Raw genomic sequence first — 20622 nt, forward strand, 5'->3', positions numbered from 1 at the left:
CACCAGACCGATGTCAGAAAAAGTTAATAATTGTATTTCTTGTGGGAAGCAAATACCTCATAAGGATTTTCATTCTTACTGTATTCCTTGCCTAGGCCCTGACCATGATGTTGCTAGTTGTCTGTTTTGTGCTAGATTTAACCAATGCACTATTAAGCGTCGGTTTGATTTTGCATTTCATTACTTTGGCAGACGGTTTAATTATACAATGCTGTCTGAACAGCCGACTACCAGAGTTTACAAAAAACGCAAAGAAAAAGAAAAGGATAGGCATTCGAGGTCCAAAACCGACGACGAGGCTTCTTCTAGGCCAGTCGCCGATTAACCCGTTCTCAGTGAGACGCTTTCGCAGCCCCTGACGACCACTACTTTAGAGCCGCAGGCCAATACCGATTCCCACGTGGAGTCAACCAGGTCTACAGAAACTCAAGGTATTGGACCTTCGGAAACCATTCCCTCAGATGGGTCTGGAGCCGCTGAGCAGGCATCGGCTTCTGAGGGCGTTTTCAGGCCTACACAATTATATGTTGAAACAACTTCAGCTTCAAAGGCAAAAACTAAAGCAGCTTTAAAGACAAAGATACAAGTACAACAGCCCCATGGACAGGCTTCCATGCCTAAAAAACAGATGCTCAAACTGGCCGAAGACCTGATTACTTTGATCAAGGGTTCTCATCCCCCTCCTGACAAGAGGCCTAGGCAAGAGATAGAATATGAATCTTCAGTTCAGGTTTCCATTTCATCTGATTCCTCTTCTGATCAGCAATACCCTCTTCCTCTTTATGAGGATTCTGATGCTGAAGAATCTATCCCCTCAGCTTCTCCTCCTGAGGATTATTCTTTTGGGGAAACACTGCATACCATGAGGGAGCATTTCCACTGGGAGAGCCAAGATTATTCAGAATCTAAGAAAAGGCTTAGAGACTTTCTTTTACTTCCTCAGCACAGGCCCCTTGCTATTCCACCTGTGCTAGACATTGTAGATGAGGTATTTTCAGAGTCCAGTCTGACTCCTGACTCCTTACCTCCAGCTCCTGTTAAGCCAGACAGATACTACATGGTTCCAGGCTCCCACAAATTTATTTTTAAAAACCCTGCTGCTGACCCAGAAACTATCTGTCAGGGTCCCAAGGGGGTCAAGGCTTCCACTGCAAAAAACCCTACCCCCTCTGACAGAGATTCCAGGACACTGGACATATGTGGAAAAAAGATTTACACTTCTGCTACCTTGGCTATAAGGGCTTTAAATTGTCAGTTTCATATGCTTAAATATCAGCAAAACATAATGTCACTGCTTAAACAGAAAATGTCGACAAATTCTGAATGTGCAGAAAATAAAGAAATGCAGGATTTATTGCATGCAGCTGAACAAGTTGGAAAGCATACTTTACAATGTGGTTTTGATTCTTTGGAGGCATCCTGCAGAGCCGCTGTTACGGGTTCTGTCATTAGGAGGCATGCTTGGTTAAAGGAACATACCTGATCATGTTAAAGCAAAATTACTAGATGCCCCATTACAGCATGATACCTTGTTTGGTGCTAAAGCAGAAGAGATGTTGAAGAAAATGGAGGACAAAGCCAAATCTATGCAGACAGTCAAGGATTTCTTACAGGTACAGCCTCCAAGATTTAGCAGACATTGGCCTACAAAGAAGTGGTCCTTTCCAGTGTCAGACAGGCCACAAAGAGGCAGATACAGATGCCCTAGAGGCAGATCCCAGCCCCAAGGCTCATACAGGACTAAACAATGGGGTGCTTCTACCTCTAAAAGTGGAGAAGACAAGTCACAGCCATACAGAAAGCAGTCCCAATGACTTCCCCCTGCCAGCACCAAGCACTTATCTACTGCCAGCTCCTTTAGGGGGAAAACCAGCACTTTTTTCTCAACACTGGCACCTAATCACCCAGGGCAAATGGATTTTGAACATAGTGTTACAAGGTTACAGGTTCCACTTTCACACCCTGCCAAGGGCAAATGGTATGCAAGACCTGCCAAAAAATCAATGGGCAGAGGCACAAAAGCAAGTTACATCCCGCATGGACATGAGGGCCGTTCAGCAAGTACCACATCAAGAGCAGGGACAAGGATTTTACTCGAGACTTTTCTTGGTGCCCAGAAAGGACAAAGCCTGGAGGCCAATACTGGACCTATCTATTCTAAACACATACCTGGATATTCCAAAATTCAAAATATTGACTTTGCAGCAGCTTCTGCCCATGCTGGGCAAGAAGGCTTGGCTTGTAACTTTAGACCTAAGAGAGGCATACCTGCATGTCCCAATCAGACAATCATGCAGAAGATACCTCAGATTTATAGCTGGCTCAATGCACTACCAATTCTCTGCACTGCCCTTTGGCTTATCTACTGCGCCCAGGGTCTTCACAAAATGCCTGGCACCAGTAATTTCATTTTGCAGACAAAGAGGAATACAAATATATCCTTATTTGGACGACTGCCTTATTCAAGCAGAGAACAAGGACATACTACTACAGCATCTGGCGTTTGTAAAAAGATTATTAACATGCCTAGGGTACACAGTAAACAAAAAGAAATCAAAACTTGTACCCTCTCAAGAATATTCCTGGGTGCAAGCTTAAATACAACTGCCCAGATGGCTTATCTCACGCCAGACAAACAAAAGCAACTGACTACTTATTTCAAAAGGTTGGCAACAAACACCCAGTTAACTGCAAGAAAAATTCTGCAGGCTTTGGGCTTCATGGCATCCTGCATTCTGCTAATTCCATATGCAAGCCTGCATATGAGGAAAATACAATGGTATCTAAACAGTGTTTGGACTCAACATTGCCACAGCCTGGAAACAATAAATCTGAAGTAGGCAGACTTCATTCATCTGCAACCTGTGGGTATCGGATCCGACCTCGGATCCGAGCCGGCAATTCAAAAGCTTAGGCTCCGAGCTCCTAGCTCCTCCCTCTTACCCATAACCCCTTGCCAAGCCCTGACTGACCTCAGATTTCGTTTGCCGCTTTTCAAGTAGCTACGGATTCTAGAGCTCCTGGCGTTTGTTGGTGAAAGATAAGATTTTTTGACTAAAAAAGTTTTGAAAATCTCTATTTTTGTTATTGATATTGTTAGTGTTGAGTGTGTATAGGCTTTCCTCTCTCTTTTATTTAATATTTCTCGTTTTTTGCGTAGTTTGTTTGTGTGTGTGTTGTGTTAGGCCTTAGGGTTTGTGATGTCTGAAGCCCATAAGGCTGTTTTCTCTAAATGTACGAGTGTGGCCATAAGCTGTCCCCAGCGGATGGCCACACTGCAGTCAAGAATCTTGGGGTTGAACACCTGTCATCTGGTTGTACCATTTGTGCAGGGTTCAACCCCGGCTTCGAGGGAGCGGAGGTCGAAGCTGGTGCTGGCGGGTCTTTACCTCCAGATACCGCCGCCTCTGCCCTTCCACTCAGCAACCTGTTGCTGTGGGTTCTCCCTCCGGCTGGGACTCAACCTCCCTCTAAGTTGCCGGAGGGGAAAGAGTCCTCTAGGGAGAGAGAAGGAGAGGCACAGGCAGAGGCACCACAAGCGGAGAGCCGAAACTTCCAGTTCAGCTCCTCCATCTAAGCGGGCCTCCCCTGTGCCTTCTAGCTTTCCTCCTCCTCGGCTCCACTCCCCTCGGTTCTCTCCTGGACCCGAGGAGGAGAAGGCTAGCCCTTCTAGGAGGTCTCAGAGGCGGCTCTCTAGGTCCGCTTCGGTGGCCTCCACCAGGTCAACTTTTTCAATGAGTGAAGCTGATATGGACCAGATGATGAGGAAATTCATCCAGGTCTAAATGCAAATGGGAGTGCTCCTAGCCCCCCCCCCCCATCCGGGAGGGGCTTTGACCCCTTTTTTCGCCCCCTTGGCTCCTTCTCCGACCCATACCACGGGTTCGGAGCTGTCGGCGCCGGGCAGACTTGGATCCGGGGGTGGGTCGGATCCGATGGGTCGGCGCACTCGGATCCGTCCCATCCCTTGAGTGCTTGGTGCCGGACCCGACCTCTCGAGCCGAGGGCGAGCCTCGGATCCGAGGGAGCTGGTGTCTTCGGCTCCGTCCAGGTCGGAGCGCACGGTCTCGGATCCGGCGGTTTTCTCCGACTCCGATCCGCAAGGCCGGATCCGAGTGGGTCGGCTCTCGGGGTTTAGAGAAGCTGGCTCCCCTCGGCTTCGGCGTAGTGGAAAGGGCACTGTTGAGGACGCCCGACCCCGGTCCCTGCCACGGCTCCATCCCGCACTCCCTTGCAGTTGGGCCAGGCCCCCACCAGCCGGTCCCAGGGACAGCCCGCCTCGATGTCCAAAGTGGTTCCCTTGGAACATCCAACTGCTGAAGAGTACTCCTCGGACAGCCCCCTCGATGAAGTACCTCGGAAGCGTAAGTGCAAAAGGAGGCACATGGACTCCCCGGTCCGTTACTGAAGACACAGACTTGGATGAAGGGGAAGGCTCCCCTAGGTCACCCCCTGAGGACGTCTCATTTGGAGACCTTATGGAGATGTTAAGGATCGGGGGGGGTGGTCTGCCCCCAAGGCTTCCTCGGACGAGTCTGTGTTCTTGGAGGCATTCGAGGCGGGCCCTTCTACCTCTTGGGTGTCCCCTCCTGCTGACCCTCTGGTGGATCTTATTTCCATCAGAGCGTGGAAGGATCCGGACACCGTTGAGCCTGTCCCCAAGCCCGGACACATCCTTTCCCCGGGCGGACCGCACTCACTGGAGCAAGGGCCCCCAGTAGATGCCATGATGATGGCTGCAGCCACGAAGAGGGAATTGGCCCAGGAGAGTCCCTCCATGCATCCTCCGGCAAGGAGTCCCGCTCGATGGATCGCATTAGGAAGCGAGTTTTCAGTTCAGCAACCTTCTCTTTGAGAGCGCTGAACTACATGGCACATGTCATTAGGATGCAGCGGGATCTGATTAAAGAATACGCTGCATCTCCCCGAGTCCATGTCGAGTGAGGATAAACAGGTATATTCCACCGAATGGCCACTCTCAGATCAGTTTCCAATACGTCTATGCGGCTGCTTTCTCATGCTACTGAGGGAGCTAGAACCAGCGGAGCAGGCCTAGTCATGAGGCGACAGGCCTGGCTCCGCCACTGTGATTTTGCAGAGCCCTTCAAGGCGACCTTGAATGCCCCTTCGATGGTTCTGCCTTGTTTGGCAAGACTGTTCGCGAAACATTAGTCCAGAGCGAAAAGGACGGAAGACGCTGTCTGCCGGAGTCCGCTTCTCAGCTCCCCAGAGGTCCTTCTCTAAGAACCAAAAGGGACAGAAGAAGATGTGGTTCCGGAAATCGCAGCAGTCCCAACCTGCTCGGATAACCAGTCCTTCCGTGGCAGAGGAGGACGGGAGGTCGTCGTGCTAGAGGCAGGGGCTCCTGGCAACTTTGGGTCCAGGAGCCTTTCTCTGATAGACCCACGCAGCAGCCCTGAAGGGTTGCCCGGCTGTCCGTCTCTGGAGGCAGTCGGGGGGCGGTTTTCGAGGCACCTGACTTCTTGGGAGTCCATAACAACAGACAGTTGGGTGCTTCGTGTCATATCCAGAGGTTATTCAATTCCCCTATTCAAGGTTCCCAAATCTCACAGCCTCCCAGATGTTCCACCCGACCAAAGGGAGGCGGCAGCTGTCGAAATCGAACAGCTGCTAGAAAAAAGAGCTATCCAGCGCGTCCCCCGAGATCAAACCGGATTAGGGTTTTACTCCAGGTTCTTCTTGGTGCCAAAGAAAACGGGGGACCTAAGACCAATCTTAGACCTTTCCCAGCTGAACCTGTCAGTAACCAAGCAAAAGTTCCGGATGGTCACCCTGCAATCTATACTCCCCCTCTTGAGGGAGAACGACTGGATGTGCTCCATCGACCTCAAGGACGCGTACTACCACATTCGCATGGACAGACGATCCAGGAGGTTTCTTCGCTTCCGGCTGGGAGCCAGTCATTATCAGTTCAGGGTCCTCCCCTTTGGTCTCACCTCAGCCCCCAGGGTGTTCACCAAGGTGCTAGCGGTGGTAGCGGCCCACCTGAGGCTCCAGGGATTACAGGTCTTTCCGTACCTGGACGACTGGCTCCTGACGGCATCATCAAGGCATCTTCTGTGCTCAGCCAGAGACTATTTTCTTCAACTAGCACCAAGGCTGGGCATCACAATCAACTGGGAGAGATCTTTGCTGCATCCAACACAAGTTATAGATTTCATAGGAGGAAGACTAAACACCAGATCAATGCGAGCCTTCCTCACTCCAGACAGAATTGCCAACCTGAAGTGTCATGTGACAGCGATCCTGCAACCATCTCCAACTGCAGCTTCGGTCCTGAGAGCCCTAGGTTCGATGGCGGCAGCTATTCCGCTTCTCATTCATGCTCGCTTACGCATGCGGGTTCTTCAATGGACCCTTCAGGTTCAGTGGTCCCCTCTTTGTTCCCCTCTCAACGCTCCTATTGCGGTCAGCAAGGCGTGCAGGGACTCCCTTCTTTGGTGGCTTCTTTCTCCGGGCCCTGGCAGGGAGACCTTTTGTGCTGCATTTCCCGAGCCACAGTGACCACGGACGCTTCTTGCCTCGGGTGGGGGCATTCTGCGGAAAGATTGTCCAAGGCACGTGGAATCCCACAGAGACGTCTTTGCATATAAATGTCCTGGAAATGAGGGCGGTGCTCCTAGCGTTGCAAGCACTTCACCACGTTCTTCCTTCAGGGACTATTGCGATTCAGACAGACAACATGTCGGTAGTCTGGTATATCAACAAACAGGGAGGAACCAGGTCTTACCCCCTTTGTCGAGAGGCCATGAGAGTCTGAGAATGGGCAATTTCCACCAAACGCTTTCTGGTAGCAACGCACATTCCGGGAAAGTCCAACATCCTTGCGGACAAGCTCAGTCGCAGCATTCTTTCTCCACACGAGTGGTCTCTCAATTCACAAGTAGCGAAGAAGATTTTTGCCGTCTGGGGGCAACCCTGTTGCGATCTTTTTGCCTCTCCCTCAAACGCCAAATGCGACAATTTCTTCGCTCTGCTTCCCCCACCAGGGGAGTTCCCGAGAGATGCTCTGGTGCATGCTTGGCCTCCCGGTCTCCTTTATGCCTACCCTCCACTTCCTCTGATGCAGAGGCTTCTGCAGAAAGCCAACAGTTTGGGGAGCAGAATGATTCTCATTGCCCCGTTCTGGCCTCGTCAACCTTGGTTCCCCTTCATGGTCTCACAAAATCAATCCACCCTGGATTCTGGATCCGATTCCGGATCTCATATCCCACCCTCTGGGAATGTCGGTTCCCAATCTGCGCACCCTGAAGTTGACAGCTTGGCTGCTCCAGTTCCATCCTTGATTAGGACTCCCGGTATCTCATCAGCGGTCAAGGCCATTTTAGTGGCAGCTCATAAACCTTCCACCAGGCAGGTTTATCGGAGTAAATGGAAGAGATTCTCTATTTGGGCGGTACAGAGAACTTTGGATCCCTTCTCGGCACCTATGTCAGCGGTGCTGGATTTTTTAATAGACCTCTTTCATCAAGGGGCAAGTTCTTCCACGATTAAGGTACAATTGGCAGCTATCTCACATTATCACATTGGTCATGAGACAGCTCCCCTTATGACGGCAAAATTATGCAAAACATTTCTCAAAGGAGTTTTTTTTTGAGGCCTCCAGTCAAGGAGGTTGTACCACCTTGGGACTTGTCTTTAGTTCTGCAAGCCCTTACTGCTCCTCCCTTCGAGCCTGCAGCTTCTACAGATCTAAAGTACCTTTCCTGGAAGACTGCCTTCTTGGTAGCTATCACTTCAGCCAGAAGAGTGTCTGAGCTTCAGGCTCTATGCATCAAGCTGCCTTACCTTTCTTTCTTCCCTGATAGGGTGTGCCTCAGGACCAATCCATCTTTTCTTCCGAAGGTCTCTTCTGAGTCCAATATTAACCAATCAATTAATTTACCTGTGTTTTTTCCCAAGTACTCAAAGGAGAATACAAATTGCATTCCTTGGATGTTCATAGACAATTACGTTTTTATATTCACAGAACAGCTGGTCACAGGAAATCAGACCAGCTGTTCGTCTCCTTTGCTAAATTTGCTCTGGGTAAAGCAGTATCTAAAGTCACACTATCTAAGTGGATTGCTAATTGTATTCTGCAGGCATATGACACTTCAGGTAGACCTGCTCCTCAGAGGGTTACGGCTCATTCTACTAGGGCAGTTTCCACGTCAGCCGCCTTTAAGTCCCGTGTATCATTGGATGATATCTGCGCAGCAGCTACTTGGGCCTCGCCTCATACTTTTATTTCTCATTATAAGGTGGATGTTGTTTCTAGAGGAAGAGCATCCTTTGGCTCAGCGGTGCTCCGAAACATCCTTCCATGACGCCCAAGATTCAGGTAGCTAGGGACTCTGTCCCACAGGTTGCAGACGAATGAAGTCTGCCTACTTCAGATTTAGAAGTTATGTACTCACCATAACGTTCCATCTGAGTAGGTGACTTCATTCGGATGCAACCATCCCCCCCTCCATCCCCCTGACCTTTATAGAGCGAGTATGTATGCTGTTTTAGTGTACTGTAGTCAGTATTTTGAGGCAAACTCAATCTGAGGTCAGTCAGGGCTTGGCAAGGGGTTATGGGTAAGAGGGAGGAGCTAGGAGCTCGGAGCCTAAGCTTTTGAATTGCCGGCTCGGATCCGAGGTCGCATCCGATACCCACAGGTTGCATCCGAATGAAGTCACCTACTCAGATGGAACGTTATGGTGAGTACATAACTTCTAATTACACTCATTCCCTGCCTACAACAGGAGTTTCAATGGTGGGCAAAGGCCTGTCACCACAACAAGGGGCAGCCATTCACCATACCCCCAGTCAGGCAGACATTGACAACAGATGCATCAGATTATGCCGGGGGGGCCCACATGGCACGAAGATGTATTCAGGGCTCATGGTCCCCAATCCAAATGCATCTACAATATCAATCAAAAAGAGATGCTAGCTGTTCAGAATGCCCTGACAGCCTTCAAGGACCTACTTCATCCAGGACAACTACTGATAAAGATGGACAATACTACAGTCATGTGGTACATAAGCAGGGAGGCACACATTATACTCCCTTTGCAGACTAGCCATGACTTTGTGGGACACAGCATTGACTTACCAAATACATCTGCAAGCACAATTCCTGCCAGGAGAGATAAATACTCTGTCAGACGAACTAAGCAGAAACCTCATGGATCCCCATGAGTGGAAATTGGATCCACAAGTCCTCAACATGATAACAAGGAATTGGGGGTGCCCAGACATAGATCTATTTGCCTCCCCTCACAACTGCCTACTACAGATATTCTGCACAAGGACTCATCACAAGCAAGCATGGAAAGTAGATGCTCTATCTTTCAGATGGAAAAACTTAACAGTATATGCCATTCCCCCACTGCCTCTCCTCCCCAAGGTACTCCTAAAGGTCAGACAAGAAAAGCCAAAAATGATACTAATTGCCTCAGACTGGCCCCGCCAGCACTGGTACCCAATCCTAAGGAACTTCACTCAATGCACAGCATGGACATTACCTCAAATTCCTCACTTACTGACCCAACAAAACAATCAGATCCTGCACAGCCAGCTCAGGACCTTAAATCTGGCAGCATGGCGGATAATGTAGTTTTTCAAAACACACCCCTCTCTAAGGCAGTTATGGATGTTATCTTGGAGGCCAGGAGGCCCAGTACCAGAAAATCTTATGCAGAAAAATGGAAGAGATTCTGTGCTTGGAAACAGACACAAGGAATTGACATGATTGTACCAAATATCCCTCATATTTTGCAATACTTAACTGAGATGCTGGACAAAGGCCTATCCTTTTCTTCAATTAAGATTCATGCCTCTGCCATTTTAGCTCATTTCAATACAGAGCCACCTCTTTTTCTCATCCTTTATTAAGACAGTACCTCAGAGGAGCCAAAAACTTACGGCCTCCAAGATCATCACCAATACCTGCATGGGACCTCAATTATGTTTGGAAAAACTCACTTTGCCTCCTTTTGAGCCAGCCGCTACAGCTGATATAAAATTTTTATCATGGAAACAGCTCTGCTCCTAGCAATAACCTCTGCAAGACAGGTCTCAGAGCTGCAGGCACTCATGGCTGTGGAACCTTTTATCATTTTCCATCCAGATAGGGTTTCTCTAAGGACAAACCCCACTTTTATGCCTAAGGTAGTGTCCAGTGTGGCCCTCAACCAGACTATTCATTTGCCTGTCTTTTATCCAAACCCACAGAATAAGGGTGAGAAACTTCTGCATTCTTTGGATATACACAGACAGCTGCGCTTTTACTCGGACAGAACCAAAGCTTTCAGAAAGACTGAGCAATTACTGGTAGCATATGCTGCAGGATCACAAGGAAAGGCTATCTCAAAGTAGACTATTTCAAAGTGGATAGGCCACTGCTTTCGTTTCTGCTATTCACAACATGGCAAATCAGTGCCTAAGGGCATTAGGCCACATTCAACCAGAGCAGCAGCCACTTCAGCAGCCTTCCTCAGAGGAGTGCCAACCAAAGACATTTTAGAGGCTGCAACCTAGAGTTCAGTGCATACTTTTACAAAGCACTACCACTTACCACTCTACTCCAAATCCAGGGCAGGCTTTGCCACTGCAGTACTGCAGGGCCTCATAGCCGCTCCTATTTCTGTTTAGTTCCAGCCTCCCAATCTTAGCTTTGGGATTCAACCCAATTGTAATGACTGCAACAGTGAAAAAAGATGAACATAGTACAGTTGTGTACCTGCCATAAATGTAGATATTCGAGTGTATTCACTGTTGCAGTCCAGGTTACCCACCCACCATCCCCCTTATCTTTGCTGGACCTTATCTGTACTTCTCTATTTCTATACAACCTACGTGGTGTATTTGCTTGTAATGAAGGAAACTTGTTACTTGGTGCATGTATGCTTTATTGATATATTTTTAGCTTACCCTTTTGGGGGCACCTGACATCTGGGGCAAGAAAAACTGAAGAAAATGGCGTTGGCTGCATCTTTTATACCCCAGGCACTCTGACATCAGGGAGGAGGCGACAGCAACCAACGCCGGACCTAGACTTTGGAATTCAGGCCGACTGCGGGTAGCCTGCCAGCAGGATAACCCAATTGTAATGGCTGCAACAGTGAATACACTCGAACATCTGCATTTATGGTAGGTATACAACTGTACTTTGTCTTGCCTGTGGAAAGCAAATACCACACTGAGACTTTCATTCTTACTGCGTCACTTGCTTAGGCTCAGACCGCAACATTCCCCCACTGTCGCTTTTGTGCTTTGTTCAATGCCAGAACTATGTCATCAGGCCCTCATTGTAGCTAGATATTTTCACTTATGGTCTTCAAATTCAGATATGGCTTTGGTAAGCCATCCAACAGCTGATCTTCTGAAAAAAACGTAAGGATAAAGACAGAGACAGACCGCAGAGGTCCAAACCTACAGACGACGCTTCCATTAAGCTAGTCATCAGTTCTCTGGTCCTCAGTGAGGTGCTTTCGCAGCCCCTGATGCCCACTTCTGTGGATTTGCAGGCTGATACCAAGACCCTTTTGGAGTCCGGTATGCCTCAAAACTCTTCTTCGACTAAGGATCCTGCGGTTGTCTCTCCCTTGGATGGGTCCGGAGCTGCTGAGCTTGGCACTGGCTTCCGAGGAAGCACTTTGCACTACCGATTCTCGACACAAACCGATGACTTATTTCGCATCTACCGTTCTTTCAAAAACTACCGAGTTTCTAAGGCCCAGGATATGAACCACACCCAAGAAACCGGCGACCCACTCTCAGACAACTGCTTCCTTGCCTCAGTCTCAAATGCTTAAAATGGCGGAAGACCTTATCATGTTTATCAGGGGAAGCCAAGCCACCCCTTTCAAAAGAAAGAGATCTGTCCCCAGTAGTTTTGTCTGAACAGGAGGCAGATGAGACTGATGCATCTGAATATGAAGACATGCAACCCCTTTCTGCTTATGAGGATTCTGATGCAGAGGATTCCATTTCCCTCAGCCTCACCACCCGAGGACTTTTCCTTTGGGGAAACCCTTCATACCTTAAGGGAGCATTTTCAATGGGAATGTCAGGACTACCCTCGATCTAAAAAGAGACTCGGGGAATTCTTAGATCTTCTACAGCACAGACCCCTGGCCATTCCCCCAATCCTGGATGTTGTGGACGATGTTTTCCTGGAATCCAGTTTGACTCCTGACACCCTACCACCTGCACCCAGAAACCCTGACAGGTATTAGAGTCCCTGACTCACACAAATTTCTTTTCAAAAATCCTACTGCTGACCCTGAGGTAATTTTTCAAGGGCCTAAAGGTATTGAAGGCAACCTCTGCTAAGAATCCCACCCCCTCAGATAGGGATTCCCGAGCACTAGACAGATGGGGTAAAAAAGTATACACCTCTGCTACTCTTGCTATCAGAGCACTAAATTGCCAGATCCATATGCTAAAATGTCAGCAACATACCATGGAACTCCTCAAACAAAAAGTGTCTTCCTTTCCTGCTTGTGCAGAATCTAAAGAGTTACAAGAGTTAATTCCTTCTGCAAGTCAAGTAACTAAACACACCTTGCGCTGTGGTTTTGATGCCCTAGAAGCTTCTTGCAGGGCAGCAGTCACCGGTTCTGTCCTTAGAAGGCATGCATCACTTAAGGAACAGCCCTTGCCAGACAATGTTAAATCTAAATTGGTGGATGCCCCCTTACACAAAGACAACTTATTTGGCACTAAGGCAGAAGAGATCTTAAATCTATGCAGACAGTTAAGGATTTCTTACAGGTCCAGCCACCCAGGTTCAGTAAGCATTGCCCTTCCAAGCACTGATCCATTCCTGCTCCCACCAGGTCAGTTCAGCCCAGACCCCATGGAAGCAGATCCCTCCCCAAACAGCAGCCACAAGGAATGCAGAGATCAAAACAGTGCAATTCCTCCACTTCAAAAACATGGAGGGCTAAGCCACCCCATCATGGTAAGAACTCACAATGACTCTCCTCCACCATCCCCTCCCTCTGCCCACTGTCACTTACCCCTAGGAGGAAAACTCTCATTTCACGCAAGCACCTGGGCCACCATTACCAGCGATTACTGGGTCCTCAACATAGTGTCCCCGGGATACAGATTTTCTTTCCACACTCTTCCAACCCCAAAAGGGTTCCCAGATCTACCTCCAAACCAGTGGGCAGTGGCACAAAAGCAAGTACTTTCCCTGCTCTCTTTGAAGGCAATAGAGCACTTTCCTGCAGAACAGAAAGTCTAAGGTTTCTACTTCAGACTTTTTCCGATACCCAGAAAAGATGGCACCTGGTGCACCATCTTCGATCTACCCATTCTAAACACCTTCCTGGTGATACCAAAATTCAAAATGCTCACCCTTCAGCAACTGCTACCCATGCTCTCCAAGGATGCTTGGCTAGCCACCCTAGACCTAAAAGAGGCCTACCTCCACATTCCTATTAGGGAATCATGCAGGAAATACCTACGTTTCAGGGCAGGATCTCTGCACTTCCCTTTGGCTTATCTACTGCTCCCAGAGTTTTCACAAAATGTCTGGCTCCGATCATTGCCTTTTGCAGACAAAGGAATATCCAAATTTATCCATATTTAGACGACTGTCTAATTCATACGGACAGTCAGGAAAAGCTGCTCAAGCACCTGGCATTTGTAAAGTCCCTACTGACCTCCCTAGGGTACACTATCAATGAAAAGAAATCCAAACTAGTATCCACCCAAAGGATTATATTCCTGGGAGCATGCCTGGACACAGCATCGCAGATGGCATTCCTTACACCAGAAAAGCAAACTTACCCGACAGCCTACTTCTCGCAACTAGCCACCAGACCCCAGTTAACTGTAAGGAAAATCCTGCAAGCTCTGGGGTTCATGGCATCTTGCATTCTACTCCTTCCATATGCCAGACTGCATATGAGGAAACTTCAGTGGTACCTAAAAAGCCTTTGTTGTCAACACTCTCAAGACCTGGAAACTCTTATACCCATGATACCTTGCCTCAGGAAAGATTTTCTTTGGTGGGCAGCAGCATGAGCCCACAACAAGGGACTACCTTCCTCACCACCCCCTGCCACCCAGACCCTCACCAAAGAAGCATCAGAGTATGCCTGGGGTCACACCTGGACGGCAGGTGCATACAGGACCAGTGGAGACAACAGCAAATACATCTGCACATCAACCAAAAAGAGATGTTAGCTGCCCAGCACGCATTGACACCTTTCAGGCCGCTTCTCTCCCCAGGGGCTCTCCTGATCAAAACGGACAACACCACTGATGTGGTATATCAACAAGCAGGGAGGGACTCACTCCTATCCTCTATGCAGGCTGGCCATGACCCTTTGGCACACAGCCTCTGCCATAAACCTATGACCCTGTCAGCACAATCCCTGCCAGGTTCTCTAAACTCTATGGCATATCACTTAAGCAGAAATCTTCTGGACCCACATGAGTGGCAGCTAGACAAAAGAACCTTCACCCTAATAACTCAGAAATGGGACACCCTGAAGGTCGACCTCTTTGCCTCCCACACCAACCATCAGCTCAGCAAGTTCTGCATCAGGGAGCATCACAACATGGCTTGGAAAGTGGATGCCCTGTCCTTCCCCTGGGTCAGTCTATCGGTCTGTGCCTTTCCACCACTACCTCTCATTGCCAGGGTACTGCTCAAAATAAGGGAGGAAAAACCAAGGACAATTCTTATTGCTCCAGACTGGCCTCACCAGCGCTGGTACCCACTGCTGCACAGCTTGTCCCACTGCCACCCTGGCATCTCACTCAGACCCCAACCCTCCTCACCCAGAGGTAAGGAGAATTCATCCATCCCCAATTGCAGACCCTCAGTTTGGCAACTTGGCTTATTCCCTAACCAGTGAATAATCTGCCAACCTCAGTAAACCGGTACTAGATGTTATACGAGAGGCTAGATGCCCTAGCACTAGAAAGTCTTATGCTGACAAATGGAAAAGGTTCTGCACCTGGATTCAGGCCAAGGGAGTTGATATGGCACAGCCCTCCCTCCCTCTCATCCTGGATTACTTAGCTGACCTGCTACGCAGTGGTCTCTCTTTTTCCTCTATTAAAATTCATGCCTCTGCTATCTCTGCTCATTTCCCCACTGAGCAGCCCCTTTTCTCTCACCCTCTGTTCAAACAATTCCTAAGAGGGGCTAGCAACTTGAGGCCACAGAGAAGAGGACCTACCTCAGCTTGTAGCCTTAACTTTGTGTTGGAAAAGCTCACCCTGCCCCTCTTCGAACCAGCATCTTTAGTAGAGTTAAAATTTCTTTCCTGGAAGACAGCTTTTCTTCTGGCTATCACTTCAGACAGAAGGGTCTCCGAGCTACAAGCACTCATGGCTGTGGAGCCCTTCATCATTTTCCATGCTGACAGGGTTTCCCTCAGGACTAACCCATCCTTCATGCCCAAAGTGGTGTCCAGTGTGGCTCTCCACCAATCCATTAATTTGCCCAGCTTTTTCCCTAACCCACAGAACAAGGGGGAAAGGATCCTGCACTCTCTAGATGTGCACAGACAGCTCAGATTCTATCTAGACAGGACTAAATCATTCAGAAAGCCTGATCGATTGCTTGTTACCTTTGCTGCAGGGGCAGAGGGCAAAGCCTTCTCCAAACAAACAGTTTCTAAATGAATAGTACACTGTATCCATTTCTGTTACAAGCAGCATGGAAAGCCTCCCCCTAAGGGGGTCAGGACTCACTCCACCAGAGCAGCCTCCACCTCTGCAGCTTTCCTCAGAGGAGTCCCCACCAGGGACATCCTGGAGGCTGCCACCTGGACATCTGTTCACACTTTCAGCAAACATTACCACCTGCCTATCTTCTCCAAATCCAGGGCAGGCTTTGCCACTGCAGTCTTGCATGGCATCCTAGCCAGCCCCTAGTCTCCTTGGATGCCTCCACCGTTTTTCTCAGCTTTGGGAATCAACCCAAATGTGATGACTGCAGCAGTGAAACACAAAGAACATAGTACAGTTGTGTACACTTACCATAAATGTAGGTGTTCAAGTGTATTTACTGTTGCAGTCCTGGTCCCCCCCCCTCTCCTTACAAGGGACATTTTGGTATTTACTTTCTACTGGTGGGGTTCTTCCACCATAACCAGGCTCCCACTTGGGGACTCCTGACAGGGCAAGAAAAACTGATGTAATGGCGTTGGCTGTCTTAGTTTATACTACTGACGACCTGACGTCAGTCCTGAAGCGACAGCAACTGACGCAGAAATACTAAACCTCTGGTATTTGGGCTAGCCGAGGGCTACCCTGGCAGGGATAACCCAAATGTTATGACTGCAACAGTGAATACACTCAAACATCTTCATTTATGGTAAGTGTACTTTTTCCTGATAGTCAGTTTGCTGCCCCTAAAATAGCAAATAGGATGTATAAGGTTCCTCAGTCTTTTAAGTTTTTATACACTCATAACAAGTCAGACCTAGCAGCTATAGCCTTACATAATACTACTGCTGCTAAACATTTGGTTAATTCCAATCCTACACTTTTTCACAAGGATGGGAAGATCATTTATAATTATGGGGAAAAATTATGGGTGGTGCAGTGGTGCAGCAGTTAGCGTTTTCAGCTCACAGCAAGAGGTTCTCCGGTTTGATTCTTGGTTGGGCTTCTATTACAAGAAGTTTAAAGTATCACACTATGAAAATTCTGGCCTGGTTAGGATTTTCCCTTGTAGTTTTATTAATTGATTTGTCTGCATGACCTTTTTACTCTTTGATTTTATTTGTTAGTTGGTACACTTTTGCAGGCACCTTAATTGTTATGGACATCAGCTGGTTGTAAAGACCCTGTGTTTCTTGAGTATAGCCAAACCATCTATTTATGCTGTGCTGATGATGTCATAAGAAGGCGGAAACATGCATGTCCACAGCTAGTGGAGTTTGGCATTATTGGCCTAAATGTGTCCACAAAGGGCTTAAAAAATAAAAAAAGTTGTGGACATTTAGAAGCCGTATAGCTGAAGCACTTGATGTCCTTAAGGGGTCATTTGCATATATGCCACGGGTGAGGTTTAAGGTATCATGAGTGAAAAATCTAGCTTGGCTAAGTTTTTCTTGTAGTTTTTACTTTTTGATAGGAGAGAGGGGAAAGGGTAGCTAAAAAATCGAATGCCTGAAAGAATGAGTAAAGTACAAAGCAACATGCATCTTTTTGAAATATTGATGCCTTTAAAGTTGAATTTATTTGCCTTGATCATGGAAAGGGGCAGATATAAGAGGGAACCAATGACGTATTTCTTTGAGAGGTTGGAGGAGGAACTGTATGAAACCAACTTCCCACAGTGTCCGTAGAGACAAACACAGTGGAGTTTAGGATGCACGTAATAGAAGTAGAACTTTTAATAGTAAAATATCTGAGGACAGAGTAGATGTTTGAATCTGTGGAGTATGTATTGGGTAGTAAAATGAGTAGAGTAACTTCACTCTTTTGCAGTATTTTGTAGTTAGACCTTTCTCTTTTAGGGTTTTGGTTATCTTTTGGCTCAGATGTACATCTATTTTGAGTTTTTTTTTTTTTTTTTAGTACCGCTTCCAGTTGTATTTCCTGTTTTTGATATATGTATACCTATGCCACACATTTTGAAGAAGGAATGTACTCTATATATATATATATATATATATATATATATATATATATATATATATATATATATATATATACACATGCATGTGTATGTAGTGATGCAGTGGCTAAACAGGAGACTGTATGGGGCCAGGCAGTACCTTGTTTAATGCATAATGGAATTACAAGCTCTTGGATGATAATGCTTTGGTAGATAAGGTTGTGGAACTAAATACACTTATCACAAAAACGTGTAAAAAAATAACTCTTGTATTTTACTGATTAGATTCAAGGTGTCTGGAGAACTGCCACTGCTTTCTGTTTGCATCTCTGATGAAAAACTGAAAGGTGCTTTATCACTGCTTGATAGCATTCCATTTCCTGAAAAGCCTGCTGCTCAGCCCCCTTCATCTGTTCGAAAGGGTCCTCAGGTATACACATATTGTTTTTTTAAGAGTTTTGCAGAAATATTGTAGCTTATTGCTGCTATGTGCTATGTACTGCGTATACCTTAAAATGCTATGTACTAATATGCATATATCCATTAATGATCTGTTGAAAAGTCTTGAACAGTTATGTTGTTGCTAAAAGACTAAGTACATGTCTTAGTTGGAGTGGAGTCAGAAGGGTGTCAGCCTGTGAACTTTTTCTGTTACTAGTGCATGCTGTCACTTTACAAAGAGCTTTCCTTGAGTCAGCATTCTCCGTTCTCTTGCCTCTTTATCTATTGTTGATGTTGATGAAAGAAAGCATACAAGAAAAGGAAATTACTGCACCATCCTCCAGTACGTATTATGATCATTGCTAGGATTCATTTATTTGTATTGGTATCAAGCTGCAGGGGATCCATTCTCCTTGATTTATGTGAGTTCAAGTCATAGTGCCTGTGCAAGCTCTTGCAAATAAGTCAACTCTACTGCCATGAAGGGATAAAGTCTAAACTATTGTCTGAAATGATCCAGGTCTGAGTAGCAACTTGGGTGCCTGTTAGGATATTAGCAGGATGAAAGGGAGGAGTGATTAAGCACTGTTGGATCACTTCTCTTCAGTGTGTGTGGAGAGGGCACCTGCTAGACTATATCTTCCAGTGGCAGAGTTCCTAGTGGTAGCCAGAGATTACTGAAAGCACTGTCTTTTGTAGGGCGGCAGGGCAGTTTTGAGGCCTTTAGACATTACACACAAAACCCTGGACATTTACTGAATGTGTACTGTGCAGTTAGGGCTAAAAAAAAAAAAATAGCCAAACAATTCCTGTTTGATGTATATAAGGTATCCCTTCTCAGCTAGTTATCTCTCTAATGGAAGGGGAAGAATTGGGCCAGATGGGCAAGAGAGGGATTAATGGGCTTTGGGGCAAAAAATAAAAGTTGTAAATGACAGAGTATTATAATGTATTTATTCAGGCATGTCGTATTATGAGCAAATGCGGTAAACATTGAAATCATTTGTGCAGGAGTAAAAAATCCCACTCCACTACCATTGTAGGTGACTTTGCGCCCATACTAGTCTTGTTCTTGCAAGAAAGTCAGTTCTCTTTGAAGTAGTAGCAATTACTAACAGTCAGTGTAAGAAATGTCTCGCTCTTCTGGAGACTGCAGTTTCACAACACACACACACACTCACTCACACTCTAACCTTGGGAGTACTACAGTCTCTGAGCTGTAAAGTGAGCAGCAGTGACATTTCTGCAACAGGGACTTCAGCTTAAAAGATTCAAGCAATACATGAAAGTCAACTGCAGCTGTACATCTGTCTTCAGCAAGATATTTTCAGCAGTCAAGCATTCTGTAGCATGCAGAATTGAAGTTTTGGGGCATAGGCAGTAGAGGACTACTGCAATGTATTACTTTTCTTTGCTGCATGAACTAAACTGGCTGATTAGCTTTGTAGTATCATTGAGTCATTTTTTGCACTGTTGTCATTTTAAGCCCTGTCGTTCAGCAGTCTGAAAGTAATAGCAATTCCTGCTTTAAGCGTAGTTTCTTTTCTGCTTTCTTTTCAATTCTTTTCAGATAAATGATCATGTTCATTAATCCCACTAGTTCTATATTCTTTAGGTTGTTTGGGTTGTTTCCCTGCTCATGAAACAACTGACTAGCTTCAAAGAGCTGCAGCCTACCCCCACCCTCTGACTACTGATTGGCTCGTCCCAAGGGGGAATTCAACATTCTAGAATGAAGATTTCTTTAGTACTTTCTTGCCACCTCATGGAGAAGCATCTCAGAGTCTGATGATGACTGAAACAAGGCTTCTCCTACTGATTCACAAAACCAGCTCTCTGACTGTGTTGAAAACATTAATCCTTACTCTTTTCTAGAGAAATGTTCTTTTAATCAGACCATAGCCTGGGTGATGAATAAGGTATATTTATCGGAACAAATAGATAGATGTTCCTCCTGAACTGAAGGGATATTATATGTTGCAAAAAGGTATTCCTTATTCCTCACTCACCCTTCCTGTACTGCCATCCCTGGAGGATGTGTTGAATGTTTCTTGTGGTCATCCTGATACCGAACAGTCACTCTAAAAATCAAATAAAATCTACAAAGTCCTCAGACTAATACATTTTTCCTCACCTTAGATCAAACCACTGCTTCTCCTGCTGGCACTACGTTGATGTTGAACATGAATCCTTTTAGTGACAAGGAAGACAAGGTGTCAGTGCATCTAGATCAGAGATGGTTTTCTTCTTCCACTTTAACTGTCACAATTCTCAGTTATCAGGCATATATGTGGAAGTTTATGTTTTATTATGCAGACAGTCTGCGGGACTTTGCTTTTGCCCATGTTACAGAAGATAGCTCTGTTCTCTTGTTCAAGGTATTTAGACATGCATTGAGGAGTTTGTATGATTGTGCAGTTAGTGAGTCTCGGACTGCTGCTACAGTTTTGAGAAGATATATCTGAGTATGTAACCAAAAGTTTGCTGATGAGGTAAAATCTAAAATCGTTTTGAGTCTGCTACAGACAAGGAGATATTATTTGACTGATGTTCATCGTGCATACAGCTGCAGTCATAACAGATGGGTT

At 46.6% G+C, this 20622-nt stretch overlaps 1 protein-coding gene across 2 annotated transcripts in view; it reads left to right on the plus strand.

The window, feature by feature from the left end:
- VPS13A (vacuolar protein sorting 13 homolog A) overlaps positions 1 to 20622 on the plus strand; it is a 4910496-nt gene that overhangs the window by 1933468 nt on the left and 2956406 nt on the right. For both annotated transcript variants that reach the window (XM_044060868.1, XM_044060869.1), the window contains exon 23: positions 17879 to 18023. In XM_044060868.1, coding sequence (XP_043916803.1) covers positions 17879 to 18023 — 145 coding nt within the window. The remainder of the gene's footprint in view (positions 1 to 17878; positions 18024 to 20622) is intronic.

This window comes from Protopterus annectens, chromosome 2.part0, assembly GCF_019279795.1.
Source record: "Protopterus annectens isolate FY-2018-M chromosome 2.part0, PAN1.0, whole genome shotgun sequence".
NCBI classification, from domain to species: domain Eukaryota; kingdom Metazoa; phylum Chordata; order Ceratodontiformes; family Protopteridae; genus Protopterus; species Protopterus annectens.